The sequence below is a fragment of the Oncorhynchus tshawytscha genome, linkage group LG12, assembly GCF_018296145.1.
Source record: "Oncorhynchus tshawytscha isolate Ot180627B linkage group LG12, Otsh_v2.0, whole genome shotgun sequence".
NCBI classification, from domain to species: Eukaryota; Metazoa; Chordata; class Actinopteri; order Salmoniformes; family Salmonidae; genus Oncorhynchus; species Oncorhynchus tshawytscha.
This window is the reverse complement of record NC_056440.1, coordinates 12,465,174-12,481,753: the sequence shown is the minus strand read 5'-3', so window position 1 is coordinate 12,481,753 and position 16,580 is coordinate 12,465,174. Positions and strand designations below refer to the sequence as shown.

The 16,580-nt window shown below is 41.6% G+C and overlaps 1 protein-coding gene across 1 annotated transcript in view; it reads right to left on the bottom strand.

Moving 5' to 3' along the window:
• The window catches only part of LOC112262574 (calcium-binding protein 7), a 56,892-nt gene extending 40,995 nt beyond the window's left edge, over positions 1–15,897 (bottom strand). Inside the window, exon 1 of the mRNA XM_024438200.2 lies at positions 14,769–15,897. Coding sequence (XP_024293968.1) covers positions 14,769–14,880 — 112 coding nt within the window. The 5' untranslated portion in view covers positions 14,881–15,897. The remainder of the gene's footprint in view (positions 1–14,768) is intronic.
• Positions 15,898–16,580: the final 683 nt, after the last annotated feature.

Here is a 16,580-nt window from a genome sequence, read left to right as displayed (position 1 = left end):
TCTTGCCTATGCTGCTCTGTACCATCACTCATTCATATATCCCTATGTACATATTCTTTATCCCCTTACACTGTGTATGACAGTAGTTTTTTTTGGAATTGTTAGTTAGATTACTTGCTCGTTATTACTGCATTGTCGGAACTAGAAGCACAAGCATTTCGCTACACTCGCATTAACATCTGCTAACCATGTGTATGTGTGACAAATAAAATTTGATTTGATTTGATTTGATCCTCAACACTCAAGCCCCTCATGGGTGCGTGCTTAGTTCGCTCCTGTCAGGAAGTTAAAGCTTGGTCACAAATGGGTCTTCCACATGGACAATGACCCCAAGCATACTTCCAAAGTTGTGGCAAAATAGCTTAAAGACAACAAAGTCAAGGTATTGGAGTGGCCATCACAAAGCCCTGACCTCAATCCCATAGAAACAGTGTGTGCGAGCAAGGAGGCCTGCAAACCGGACTCAGTTACACCAGCTCTGTCAGGAGGAATAGGCCTCTACTGGGCTTTTACTTGGATTAAATGTCAGGAAATGTGAAAAACTGAGTTTAAATGTATTTTGCTAAGGTGTGTGTAAAGTTCAGACTTCAACTGTATAAACTAGAAGTATATATGGGGGATTGGAAATAATGCAGATAATTACATTGATGGAAACTACAATCTATCTGCAATGTCTACCCCCTGAAAACATTGTGATCATCACTGGCTGAAGGAGATGTATTTTCTTATATAGCTGTTTTTATAATTCCGTCTGTCTAAAACACTACCCTGGCACAGATTTGGGTGTAAAGCCTGAGCGGCTTAGCTCATTGTGAGAGAGTCTGATTGCAGTGAGCCAACACCTTCCGTTTTCTTCTCATATCATTGGATAAATTCTAAATGAAACTGTATCTATTCAAAGAGCCTGAGGCTACTGCTTACAGATGATAAATAGAACAAAATAAAACAACTAGAAATTGAGATCCATTTGTACTATATACTGTACATGAAAACTCCTCACTCTGAAAACTGGGAAATCAATTTGTAGTGCCTTGTCTTCTTTTGTAGGTCACATCATGCAGTCAGTGTGCAAACACAATTCTATGTGCTATGTCTTTTCTCTGAAAGTCATATTTGCTCTTAAGGAATGTGACACAGTCTCATGTAGGTTATGTGGGAGTGACGGGTAGACAGAAGGAAGGAATGGTATAAATAATTAGAGCTATCCCCCTACTTTTTTCAATTTCCACCTGAAGACATACCAACATCTAACTGCCTGGAGCTCAGGCACAGAACCAAGGATATGCATATTATTGGTACCATTTGAAAGAAAACACTCTAAAGTTTGTGTAAATGTGAATTGAATGTAGGAGAATATAACACAATAGATCTGGTTTAGATAATACATTGAAAAAAAACATGTGTTTTTTCTTTTTATTGTTGTATCATCATCTTTAAAATGAACAAGATATAACAAACATCCAGATAGGATGATGGGGACAATTTCAGTGAAAAACATAAGAGGGGAACAGTACTTTTGCAAAGCTTCAGAATGAGAACTTCCAAAATGAGTGTGCTACATGACATTTAGCATGAAGTCACCCAGGTGTCCCACACAAGTATCCCAAATGTACCCAAGTGGCCAAATTGGTGAAGTTATACGTTTTGAATGGAATAACTATATACAAAATACCAAAATGGTATTCTAACACACCCCCCCCCCAAAAAAAAAATTGAGAAAAAAACATGAAAAAAATATACACATTTACAAAATAACACTTTCAATATTTGGAAGACCCTCAGTCCTCTACACAATATGGTGCTGCTGATGCCAGGTGCCATAGCACATCCATGCCTGCAGAAATACATTTGGGCAGATGAACACCACTTGTGGCAGGAGCTGGATGAACCAGCTTCAGTGGGGGGTGGACACCTTGGCACTGGGGGCTCCCATTCGGAGTCAGTGTCACTGTGAAAGAAAATGTTCAGTTAGAATAGTTTCACATATGAGCCCTGTATCAACAGGTATAATAAACAGATATATATATATAGAGTACAGGGAACATAAGGTTGAATATATTATTATAGACCTGCTAGATATACTGTCTCTATTATATTATGACAGACCAGCTAGATCTACTGTCTTTATTATATTACAACAGACCAGCTGTATCTACTGTCTCCATTTCACTTTGACCATTGTTGTGGGCCTGCCCTCCCCTCAACAGCCTCAAATAGGCTCTTTCATTTCACAAATAATATTTTATATTATTAATTTCAAACAACGGCATTAGCATGAGAAGAACTTACCAGTCCAAAACGATGTCCTCTCCATTCAAAAAATATTCCTCTATTTGGGAATCGCTAAATGAATCGTCCTCGATCAATTTCTTGTAAAATTTTGTGTACATCTGTATGTCTCGACTTAGATTTAGCTTTTCCTGACTTAGTCGCCATACTGATTGATATATAAACAGCTGAATATGCGCTTTACCAAAACAATGCTGTGCGCAACATGCGTTGCTCCTTCCGGTATGAAACTTCAATGGCGAATGACCCTCTTTACGCCAGAGTTTACTACATGGGTTGGTCTTCCAACAAATAAACATTACATATTGCCATTTACCTCAGCTCATTGGCTATCTACCCAGCTAGATTTCAAGACGATCAGTGGTCATTGGGATAAAATACAGTCAGTCATGAAACAGCGGGCAAATCATTGGTGCACAATGATGTCATTACTTGTTGTCTTCAAATCGGTTTCTTTCAGTCAATACGTCCCGTGAAATGATCCATCAGGTTTGGTTGTGTTACAAACAAACCAGTTGATTGCAATGAAACCAAACATGACTGGAAAAGTCACGTTCTGTGTGTGTATTTACCTCGAATGTGTCGTTGAAAATGGAATGAGACGGAATTCACGACACAAGCGGTTCACAAAATGTTTCGTGTTAGGCTATAAAAATGGATTTTATTAAACAAAAAAACATTCATTGTGTAACAATGAGCATTGGGATTGCAAACAGAGGAAGATCGTCAAAGGTAAACAATTTATTTTATTGCAGTTTGTGATTTTGTTACGCCTGTGCTGGTTGAAATAGTTGTTTTTTATGGCTCTATCCTCAGATAATCGCACCGTATTCTTTCGCAGTAAATCCTGTTTTAAATCTGACAACGCAGTTGGATTAGCAAGATTCTAGGCTTTCGAAACATGTGAGACACTTGTATTTTCATGGATGTTTAATATGACTATTTATGTAGCGATCACCGTATGTTGTCGAATTTCAGCCCGCTACCGGGTTCCGTGCGCAGAGGTTAAGCAATAAGGCCCAAGTGGGTGTGGCATATGATCAATTTACCATGGCTAAGGGCTGTTTTTATGCATGACGCAACGCAGAGTGCCTGTATTTTTAAATTTTATTTCACCTTTATTTAACCAGGTAGGCTAGTTGAGAACAAATTCTCATTTACAACTGCGACCTGGCCAAGATCAAGCAAAGCAGTGCGACACAAACAACCACACAGAGTTAAACATGGAATAAACAAACATACAGTCAATAACACAACAGAGAAAAAAAGTCTATATAAAGTGTGTGCAAATGAGGTAAGATAAGGGAGGTAAGGCTATAAATAGGTCATAGTGGTGAAATAATGTCAATTTAGCAAATGAACACTGGAGTGATAGAGGTGCAGAAGATGAATGTGCAAGTAGAGATACTGGGGTGCAAAGGAGCAGCAAAAAAAATAACAGGATGGGGATGAGGTAGTTGGATGGGATATTTACAGATGGGCTATGTACAGGAGCAGTGATCTGTGAGCTGCTCTGACAGCTGGAGCTTAAAGTTAGTGAGGGAGATATAAGTCTCCAGCTTCAGTGATCGTTCCAGTCATTGGCAGCAGAGAACTGGAAGGAAAGGCGTCCAAAGAAGGAGTTGGCTTTGGGGATTACCAGTGAAATATACCTGCTGGAGCACATGCTACGGGTGGGTGTTGCTGTGGTAACCAGTGAGCTGAGATAAGGCGGCAAAGACTTATAGATGACCTGGAGCCAATGGGTTTGGCGATGAATATGAAGCGAGGGCCTGCCAACTAGAGCACACAGGTTCCAGTGGTGGGTAGTATATGTGGCTTTGGTGACAAAACGGATGGCACTGTGATAGACCGCATCCAATTTGCTGAGTAGAGTGAAGTCAAGGATTGGCAGGATAGTCAGATTTACGAGGGTATGTTTGATACAGTCCTTAGCCATCGTATATTGGCAATATACCACAAACACCCAAGGTACCTTATTGCTTTTATAAACTGGTTACCAACGTAATTACATCAGTAAAAATACATGTTTTGTTATACCCATGGTATATGGTCTGATATACCACGACCTTCAGCCAATCAGCATTCGTGGCTCGAACCACCCAGTTTATATTCATGCAAAAGACACAGCAAAGAACAATGTTGGTTTCTCCTATACCTTATTCTGTCTGTCTGTTGACAAAATAAGCAACTACACTCCAAAAGGGTTCTTCAGCTATCCCCATAGGTGAACCCTTTTTGGTTCCAGGTAGAACCCTTTTTGGTTCCAGGTAGAACCCTTTTTGGTTCCATGTAGAACACTTTTTGGTTCAATGTAGAACCCTCTGTGGAAAGGGTTCTACATGGAACCCAAAACAGTTATTCCTCGAACTAAAGAGTGTTCTTCAAAGGGTTCTCCTATGGGGAGAGTTGACTAACCTATGTTTTTCATCTTACATGTTCTCTGTTTGCTGGTTGAGAGAGGGACAGAGAGAAAGACAGAGAGACAGACAGCAAGACAATTATACAGACAGAGAGTCAGAGAGAATGTGAGACAGAGGGATAGACATAGAGACAGAGATGTATTCCCGAAATTGCTCACAGTTTGAACAGTCCTGTTGGCATCCACTCTACTGTAGGTGTCAAAAGATATTCAGTGTTAATTTAACACATGCTCAGTCTATCGGAGTTGAAACTCATCATCCAAACTAAATGATAGAATCTCGCTATTACCATTTTTCAGCAAGCTCTTGTAATTGAAACCAGTCGCAGCACTGAATGGGTTTCCTCTACTGTGCCAAGCCAAAGTGTGTGTGTGTGTGTGTGTGTGTGTGTGTGTGTGTGTGTGTGTGTGTGTGTGTGTGTGTGTGTGTGTGTGTGTGTGTGTGTGTGTGTGTGTGTGTGTGTGTGTGTGTGTGTGTGTGCGTGCGTGCGTGTGTGTGTATGTGTGCGTGCGTGCCCCTGTGAGGCTGTGCGTCCATATGTGACTCGAGATTCAATTAACTGTTCATCTCGTTTCTGTCCCAGCGAATTTCTGCATCAATAACCACGGTGGAGACGATCTCTCACAAGACCTGACCAGCGACACACAATCAGATGCTGTCATTCACACTTACGCATGCATTCTGTCATGGTCAGATTGGCCAACATGTAATTCATTTGGATTGTCTTACAGTACATTGATATACATCTCCTCAATCCTAAACAGCACAATATAGCAATAGTCAATCCATCAGAATCAACCGTGCAACCAAGTGCTGCTGTCTGTGTCATAGTATACACCGTTACTGGAGAGTGGGTTGACTGCCTTAGGCCTGCTTCCCTCTCTGTATCTGCACTCAAAACTATTGTGTTCCCTTGAAATACAATCTATAAATATACTCTATCAGATCCATAAACCTCAATCAGATGACAGGGGGATTGTTGGGGAGTGTTGCAGTGTATAAAGCCAGCCAGACACAGTAAGACTGAATCCAACCCTACAATAGTAGATGTCTGTCACAATGTAAGCATTCAGTCATTGAGGTGATTCATCCACTGGATTTCTATTCCAATACAGGGCGGAGGAGTGTTGTAATATATATAGCTAGTAAGACAGCCAGCAACCACAACACTGAATGTAACCTTACAATGGGAAATGTCTGTCACAATATTTACATCAGTGAGATTCACTGTGACAGGGGGATAGTAGCAGTGTGTGATTCAATAGTAAACCAGACAGATCCCACAACAATAAATACAGCACTAAAATAAGCTTTCTGTCAAAAAGACAGATTCCTGACATAATACATGTGAGCATGTCTGCGTGTTGTAATGTGTATTACAGCCAGCCAACACAATACTGAATATAACCCCACGATACTGAATATAACTCCACAATACTGAATATAACCCCACGATACTCAAAATAACCCCACGATACTGAATATAACTCCACAATACTGAATATGACCCCACAATACTGAATATAACGCCACAATACTGAATATGGCCCCATAATACTGAATATGACCCCTGTCGTGTCTTTGGCATCATTAAAAGTGAAGACTGTTATTTTCTCAAATCAATTCTCTGTAATTATTATTATGTGATTAAACTCATCAGGTAAATGTAATTAACTAGGAAGTCGGGGCACCAAGGAAAATCATCAGATTACAAAGCTATAATTATCCTAATATAACTCTTCAGATATTTTAATATCTGATCAATTAGTATTCTTATTAATGAATTATTATTTACCTCACATTAGCGTCATTCCAGACGTCGTAAATTGTTGGTTGTCTGCACGAACCAGCCTTAACTATGAATCATCCATACACCAATTGGCTAAATCAGTGATTTACTAACTAACTAAATAATCACAGAAATGCATAAACAAACAACACAGTAGATATTGGTCACTAACACAGGACAGGGAAGATGCCCTAGTGGGCTAAACCGATATGACGGCTTGGTGGACAAAGGGAAGTGGGTGTGGACTGAGCGAGAATGGGAAAGACCAGAGGGATCACTACACACAGTACTACTATAATTATATGAATTGAAATGCTAATCCTTTGCACGTGAATGCTCACTCACTCGGGAATAACTGTTATCAATATATATTTACATCCAGGTGTCATCGTGATCTCTGTTGGAATCTTCAGTCCGTCTGCTGGAGAGTCAGTTCATCTCTCTCTTTCTCTGCATCCCTGAAGATCAAAGTCTTTTGTGGTTAGAATGGATACTTCAGAGTACCATTCAGAAATGTTCTCATAGAGTAGATGTTTTGGCGGTTGGCGGTAATAGCATCCCAGGTTTACATCATTTCTAGCTGCAGACTAGTAATTAGTATCTAAGATTTGTTCTTATTCTGTCGGGATCGATCAACCATTTCCAGCCGTGTAGCCAATGCTCCACGTGGAATGGTTAGGAATTCAATAATGATTCGCAATCACAGCTCACGCTGTGGGTTTGCTTAGTCTAAACTATTCGCAATCACAGCTCATGCTGTGGGTTTGCTCAGTATTGGTACTCAAACCTGTGCCACCTCAGCTGACACCGAGGTATTAGTGGTCTGAAGAGGATTTCCTCAGGAGGGGTTTTTATTCGTGACAATAGGAAAGGACTGTTCCATGATGCCAGATCATGTCTGTATTCACAGGGGCGGGCCAATGACTTAGTTAAACTTTAAAGGGAATACAATTCTCTAACATTAAATGTTTAACATCACATTACATCATTTCACAAATGGTTTCATCTTTAGTCATTAATTTTATGTCCACGGCCCAATACCACCTATTCACAAGTGGACATTTTGTTTCAAATTCTCATTTTGGGAAATTAGGAGTTGGCCATGTGAAATCCTTTGTTCCCTCTGTCACTCTTTCTGCATGTCCAGGAGGAGAGAGTCTCCGCAACGAATTTACGACCAGAGATAACAGAACTTGGGTGTAGGAGAGAGCGGGAAGCCATGATCTATACCCAGAAGGAGCCACTCCATGACACCTCACAATACTGAATATAACCCCACAACACTGCATATAACACCAGAATACTGAAAATGAGCCCACAATACTGCATATAAACCCACCATACTGAGTATAACACCACAATACTGCATATAAACCCACCATACTGAGTATAACACCACAATACTGAATATAAAACCCAACATGTGATTTGATTTGATTTGATTTAATAGAACCACACAATACTGAATATGACCCCACAATAATGAATACAAACCAACAATACTGGGGAAAAAACACACTACTGAATATGACCCCACAAAAATTAGTATAACCCCAAAATAGTGAATATAACCCCCCAATACCTAGTATGAACACACAAAATGGGTAGCCTAGTGGTTAGAGCGTTGGACTACTAACTGCAAAGTTACAAGTTCAAACCCCCGAGCTGACAAGGTACAAATCTGTCGTTCCGCCCCTGAACAGGCAGTTAACCCACTGTTCCTGGTCTGTCATTGAAAATAAGAATTTGTTCTTATCTAACTTGCCTATTTAAATAAAGGTAAAATACTGAAAATGACCACACAATACTGAATATGACCCTGCAAAATATAACACTGAAAATAAGATCATAATACTGAATATAATACTACAACACTGAAAAAACACAGAATACTGAATATACACTAAATGCTGAAAATAACACCACAATGCTGAATACAACATCACAATACTGAAAAAAACCCAATACTGAATATAACCCCACAATATTGAATATAACCCCACAATATTGAATTAAACACTACAATACTGAATATAACACCCACCATAGTGAATATAACTAAACAATACTGAATATAACCCCACAATATTGAATAAAACACTACAATACTGAATATAACTAAACAATACTGAATATAACCCCACAATACTGAATATTGTACACAATAAGTACCTAGACTGTCAACTCTCCTTCCAGACTCATATCAAACATCTCCAATCTAGAATTGGCTTTCTATTTCGCAACAAAGCCTCCTTCACTCACGCCGCCAAACTTACCCTAGTAAAACTGACTATCCTACCGATCCTCGACTTCGGCGATGTCATCTACAAAATAGCTTCCAATACTATACTCAGCAAACTGGATGCAGTTTATAACAGTGCCATCCGTTTTGTTACTAAAGCACCTTATACCACCCACCACTGCGACCTGTATGGTCTAGTCGGCTGGCCCTCGCTACATATTCGTCGCCAGACCCACTGGCTCCAGGTCATCTACAAGTCCATGCTAGGTAAAGCTCCGCCTTATCTCAGTTCACTGGTCACGATGGCACCACCCACCCGTAGCACGCACTCCAGCAGGTGTATCTCACTGATCATCCCTAAAGCCAACACCTCATTGGCCGCCTTTCCTTACAGTTCTCTGTGACTGGAACGATGCTGTGACTGGAACGATTTGCAAAAATCGTTGAAGTTGGAGACTTTTATCTCCCTCACCAACTTTAAACATCTGCTATCTGAGCAGCAATTTACCTACCTCATCCCCATACTGTTTTATTTATTTACTTTTCTGCTCTTTTGCACACCAGTATCTGCACATGACCATCTGATCACTTATCACTCCAGTGTTAATCTGCTAAATTGTAATTATTTGCCTACCTCCTCAATCCTTTTACACACAATGTATATAGACTCTTTTTTCTTTTTCTTTTTTTTCTACTGTGTTATTGACTTGTTTATTGTTTACTCCATGTGTAACTCTGTGTTGTTGTCTGTTCACACTGCTATGCTTTATCTTGGCCAGGTCGCAGTTGTAAATGATAACTTGTTCTCAACTAGCCTACCTGGTTGAATAAAGGTGAAATAAATAAATAAATAAAAAATACTGTAACCACACAATACAAATCAAATCAACAACAAAAAATGTCACATACACATGGTTAGCAGATGTTAAAGTGAGTGTAGCGAAATGCTTGTGCTTCTAGTTCCGACAATGCAGTAATAACCAACGAGTAATCTAACCTAACAATTCCAAAACTACTACCTTATACACAGAAGTGTAAAGGGATAAAGAATATGTACATAAAGATATATGAGTGAGTGATGGTCCAGAACGGCATAGGCAAGATGCAGTAGATGATATCGAGTACAGTATATACATATGAGATGAGTAATGTAGTGTATGTAAACATTATATTAAGTGGAATTGTTTAAAGTGGCTAGTGATACATTTTTACATCAATTTCCATTACTAAAGTGGCTGGAGTTGAGTCAGTATGTTGGCAGCAGCCACTCAATGTTAGTGGTGGCTGTTTAACAGTCTGATGGCCTTGAGATAGAAGCTGTTTTTCAGTCTCTCGGTCCCTGCTTTAATGCACCTGTACTGACCTCGCCTTCTGGATGATTACGGGGTGAACAGGCAGTGGCTCGGGTGGTTGTTGTCCTTGATGATCTTTATGGCCTTCCTGTGACATCAGGTGATGTAGATGTCCTGGAGGTCAGGTAGTTTGCCCCCGGTGAAGCGTTGTGCAGACCTCCTATCCTCAGGAGAGCCTTACGGTTCTGGGCGGAGCAGTTGCCGTACCAGGCGGTGAGACAGCCCGAAAGGACACTCTCGATTGTGCATCTGTAGAAGTTTGTGAGTGCTTTTGGTTTCTGATTTCTTCAGCCTCCTGAGGTTGAAGAGGCACTGCTGTGCCTTCTTCACAATGCTGTCTGTGTGGGTGGACCAATTCAGTTTGTCTGTACGCCGAGGAACTTAAAACTTACTACCTTCTCCACTACTGTCCTTTCGATGTGGATAGGGGGGTGCTCGCTCTGCTGTTTTGTTTTGTTGACGATGAGTGTGAGGTTATTTTCCTGACACCACACTCCGAGGGCCCTCACCTCCTCCCTGTGGGCCGTCTCGTCGTTGTTGGTAATCAAGCCTACCACTGTAGTGTCGTCCGCAAACTTGATGATTGAGTTGGAGGCGTGCATGGCCACGCAGTCGTGGATGAACGGGGAGTACAGGAGAGGGCTCAGAACGCACCCTTGTGGGGCCCCAGTGTTGAGGATCAGCGGGGTGGAGATGTTGTTACCCACCCTCACCACCTGGGGACGGCCCGTCAGGAGGTCCAGTACCCAGTTGCACAGGGCGGGGTCGAGACCCAGGGTCTCGAGCTTGATGACGAGTTTGGAGGGTACTATGGTGTTAAATGCTGAGCTGTAGTCGATGAACAGCATTCTCACATAGGTATTCCTCTTGTCCAGATGGGTTAGGGCAGTGTGCAGTGTGGTTGCGATTGCATCGTCTGTGGACCTACTGGGGCGGTAAGCAAATTGGAGTGCGTCTAGGGTGTCAGGTAGGGTGGAGGTGTTATGGTCCTTGACTAGTACCTCAAAGCACTTCATGATGACGGAAGTGAGTGCTACGGGGCGATAGTCATTTAGCTCAGTTACCTTAGCTTTCTTGGGAACGGAAGGATTGATTGAATATGTCCATAAACACACCAGCCAGCTGGTCTGCGCATGCTCTGAGGACGCTTCTGGGGATGCCGTCTGGGCCTGCAGCCTTGCGAGGGTTATAAGGTATAAATGTTATACTCACGTCGGCTGCAGTGATGGAGAGTCCGCAGGTTTTGGTAGCAGGCAGTGTCAGTGGCACTGTATTGTCCTCAAAGCGAGCAAAGAAGTTATTTAGTCTGTCTGGGAGCAAGACATCCTGGTCCGCGACGGTGCTGGTTTTGTTTTTGTAATCAGTGATTGACTGTAGACCCTGCCACATACCTCTTGTGTCTGAGCAGTTGAATTGCAACTCTACTTAATCTCTATACTGACATTTAGCTTGTCTGATTGCCTTGCGGAGGGAACAGCTAAATCAAATCAAATCAAATTTATTTAATAAGCCCTTCGTACATCAGCTGATATCTCAAAGTGCTGTACAGAAACCCAGCCTAAAACCCCAAACAGCAAGCAATGCAGGTGTAGAAGCACGGTGGCTAGGAAAAACTCCCTAGAAAGGCCAAAACCTAGGAAGAAACCTAGAGAGGAACCAGGCTATGTGGGGTGGCCAGTCCTCTTCTGGCTGTGCCGGGTGGAGATTATAACAGAACATGGCCAAGATGTTCAAATGTTCATAAATGACCAGCATGGTCGTATAATAATAAGGCAGAACAGTTGAAACTGGAGCAGCAGCACGGTCAGATGGACTGGGGACAGCAAGGAGTCATCATGTCAGGTAGTCCTGGGGCATGGTCCTAGGGCTCAGGTCCTCCGAGACAGAGAAAAAAAGAGAGAATTAGAGAGAGCATATGTGGGGTGGCCAGTCCTCTTCTGGCTGTGCTGGGTGGAGATTATAACAGAACATTGCCAAGATGTTCAAATGTTCATAAATGATCAGCATGTTCGAATAATAATAAGAGAATTAGAGAACGCACACTTAGATTCACACAGGACACTTAATAGGACAGGAGAAGCTACACTGTTTGTATTCGGTCATGTTTCCGGTCACCTTGCCCTGGTTAAAAGCAGTGGTTCGCGCTTTCAGTTTCGCGCGAATGCTGCCATCAATCCACGGTTTCTGGTTCGGGAATGTTTTAATCATTGCTGTGGGTATAACATCACCGATACACTTTCTAATGAACTCGCTCACCGAATCAGCCTATTCGTCAATGTTCTTGTTGGACGCAATGCGGAACATATCCCAATCCACGTGATCGAAGCAGTCTTGAAGCGTGGATTCAGATAGGTCGGACCAGCGTTGAACAGACCTGAGCGCTGGAGCTTCTTGTTTTAGTTTCTGTCTGTAGGCTGGAAGCTACAAAATGGAGTTGTGGTCAGCTTTTCCGAAAGGAGGGCGGGGGAGGGCTTTATATGCGGAGTCTTGTTTTCAGATTAACCTTGTTAAAATCCCCAGCTACAATGAATGCAGTCACAGGATATGTGGTTTCCAGTTTACATAGAGTCAAATAAAGTTTGTTCAGGGCCATCGATGTGTCTGCTTGGGGGGTAATATCCATGGCTGTGATTTTAATCGAAGAGAATTCCCTTGGTAGACAATCAGGTTCGCCGGCTGGGATCCGATCCATTGCCCTGGGTTGAAGGCAAAACACAGGATCCGCTTCGGGAAAGTCACATTCCTGGTCGTAATGATGGTGAGTTGACGTTGCTCTTATATTCAGTAGTTCCTCCCGACTGTATGTAATGAAACCTAAGATTACCTGGGGTACCAATGTAAGAAATAACACGTAAAAAAACGAAATACTGCATAGTTTCCTAGGAACGCGAAGCGAGGCGGCCTTCTCTGTCGGCGCCGGAGTATGGTATACTGAATGTAACCCAACAATCCTGAATATAACACTGCAATACTGAAAACCACATTACTGAATATAACACCACAATATTGAATATAACACCAAAAATTTAATATGACCCCACAAAACTGAATATAACACCATAATAATGAATATAACCCCACAATTTTTGTAATTTTATTTTACCTTTATTTAACTAGACAGGTCAGTTAAGAAAAAAATCTTATTTTCAATGACAGCCTAGGAACAGTGGGTTAACTGCCTTGTTCAGGGGCAGAATGACAGATGTTGTACCTTATCAGCTCGGGGGTTTGAACTTGCAACCTTCTGGTTACTAGTCCAACGCTCTAACCACTAGCCTACCCGGCCGCCCCACAATACAGAATAGAACCACACAAAAGGGAATATAACACCACAATACTTAATAAAACGATACAATACTGAATATACTATAACCACACAATACTGAATGTAACACCACAATACTGAATATTACACCATAATACTGAATATAACCTCAGAATTTTGAATATAACACCACAATACTGAATATTACACCACAATACTGAATATAACCTCAGAATGTTGAATATAAAACCACAATATTGAATTTAACACCACAATATTGAATGTTAATCCACAATACTGAATATTACTCCACAATACTGAATATTACTCCACAATACTCAATATTATCCTATAATCCTGAATATAACCCCACAATACTGAATAGAACCCCACAATACTGAATCTAACACCAGAATACTGAATATAAAACCACAGTTCTGAATATTACCCCACAATACTGAATATAACCCCACAATGGGATATGTTCGTCACAGTGTCAGCGTTTTCTCATTTAGATGATTTCTCCACAGGGTTTTCTATGTAATGGAGCTTTTGTGTCTGCCACAGGTTTACATCTCATTTGCTGTTCATATAGATGCTGATAATCTTGCAATAGGGAAACATGCTTGCGTGAGGATCAATACATACAAACATTAACAATGGTGATCTCTAACCCTTATCTGGGAGAGTTAGAGGGAGCAACACCTTCATACTAGAATGTTACTGATGGTCAGTCACTGACTGGCAAGTCCACCATGAGACAATTACAACATACAGGTGTGCTCTCCTTAAAATTACCTTACATTAGAAATAAATCCCAAATAAATGATCAGTGATGAGCTAAAACAAAATTGAATCTCAATCTTATCTGGGCAAATGGTGGATAGGCTTGTAGAACTGTCTTTAAAAGATAATATGTGGACATCCCACGCCTCTCACAAATCCCCTTTCACCTGCAAAAACAACATGTTTATACTACACACAATTGGCCCACTAACTGACGATCAAATAAATTGATTAATTGATAACTTCATAACCAGATCAACTATAAAGTTGAGGTAGCGAAGTAACAAATTATCTGTGAGTGACAATCTACAGTGGGTGGACGCTATTCCAAACGGAGTCGCACCTAGTCAACATGGTGAGGCAAGGGACCGATTCAAATACGGACTCCCTGAGCGGCGCTGTCCGTGGTGCTGAATCTACTTGCACTGATGGCGACAGTCTAAAATAACTCACCGCTCTCATGCCATTACTTTGACTCAAGACCTCTCTTCACCAAGTGTGAATTGATAATGAAACGATTATGTGAGATGAAAGGCTACAGCATAGCTGCGAGCTGGCAATGGAACCAGACCTGGGAACAGAACCAGAGCTGGGAACAGAACATGTAAACTCTCCTCCTCACCTTCCACCTCGTCCTCGGGCAGGTTGACCGGGGCTCGGTAGGCGAGCATGTCTGGGATGGTGCAGATGCCCCGGTACATCAAATTGGAGGTGATTGGATGCATGATAGGCATGGCTGCGGTGACGGTCTGGGGCTGCCACCTGTGCCCTGATCTTCATATAAGGGAGAGTTCAAGAGAGTCACTCACAACTTTTCTCCAGTTTCAAACAGGGTGCGGAGGATCAAGTCCATGAATAGAAAGGAACAGATGTGGTCCCAGATTCGAGAGGCAGGAGAGAAGAGAGGATCCGTGGTAGCCTATCCCCCGTTCCTTGGTGAATGAACACGGAGAAGACTAGTGGATTATTGTTTTTATATATAAATATAAACTTGACGTTGTCACTGTATCTCCTTTTTATTCATCTGGATACTTGACAGTTATTTGTTACACAAATTGCGAGATATATCTAGCCTGGGTTGAGGAAATTAATTGACAATCATCGAGTTGAATTAATTGCCTAAATTGTCACACTTATACAGGCTATTTGCTGAACAAGACTAAACACATCACGGTGGCTCCATCTGCTGAGACACACCGCTAGTGAGATGTCAGTGCAGATGAAAAGGAACAGCGGTTTCTCTCACTGGATTAGAAAACAAACAGATAAAATCCAAAAACAATGAGATCATTCAAAGATGCTTAATCCGTTGTTTTAGTACAGTCATTAGTGCAGAAGCAGAATATTCGTTCGTCCACTTGTTGGATCTTTTGGATGCGAGTTATTTTCTTGGTAGGCACGGTGTCCTTTTACCTTTCCATTGAGCTTTTAGTGATAAGATCCAGGTGAGAAACACAAAATAAATACGGACAGCGTAGAAATCAAAAGTCCAAATGTACCTTCACTCAAACACAATAAATGTAAAGTCACCGAATCCTTAGAACATTCACTGAAAATAGCCTATGCATTCAGCGCGTGGGCACACTCGCTCGCTCTTATTTGGTCATTGGAACGGGGGCGGCTTTCCATCTCCAATTCACTCTTCGCTCCACAGGTGAGGGGACGACGCTCTGTGTGGATTTTGTGAACTGCAACCCTGGCTCCTGTGTATAGCCAGCTATCTCTCTCCCACAGGAACACACACACACATTCCGTACCCTGACTCCAGTGTGTGTGGCTCTCTCGAACTGCGTGAATTCTGTATTCCACACAGCGCACGCACTAAATCCCGGTCTTGCTTGCGGGTAGTGACACACGTGCTCCCCGGGTACCAAACAAACCATGAGAGCTGTGATTAATGACCACGAGCCACATTGTAGGATACGGATGATTTCTACCCTAGCATCTCTCCTAATGGAAATTAATATATTTTAATCTTAAGCCTTAAATAACATACTCTAGATGTTATACACTGAACAGCCAGGTGTGACATTGTGTCTGTTGACCAGAAACCATCGAAGGTGAAGCCAGTAAATGAGTAGAATTGAAATCATGCTAGTGGCTGTCATAATGCAGTAACAGTAAGTAACACACGTTTCTCTTTAAGTTGATAAGGATTAAAAATGTTTCTGTTTTTTTCAGATAGCGGTTCTTTACTGGCCTGTTGTTGTGTGGTTAATAAACTGCTTAGTGTTTTAAAAGATAAGTCACACACCCTTCCTTCCCAAGAGTGGCTGCCGAGGCAGATATATTTGCATAAGAATGGACAAGGGCATATACAGTAGGTTAATTTGCTTTTGAAAACCTTCACAATTTTGCATCATTAGCCCTTATCAACACCGCTGTGTGTGTGTTGCGCTTCGGGGGTAGTGGTACTCGCTAAGAAAGAAACGTG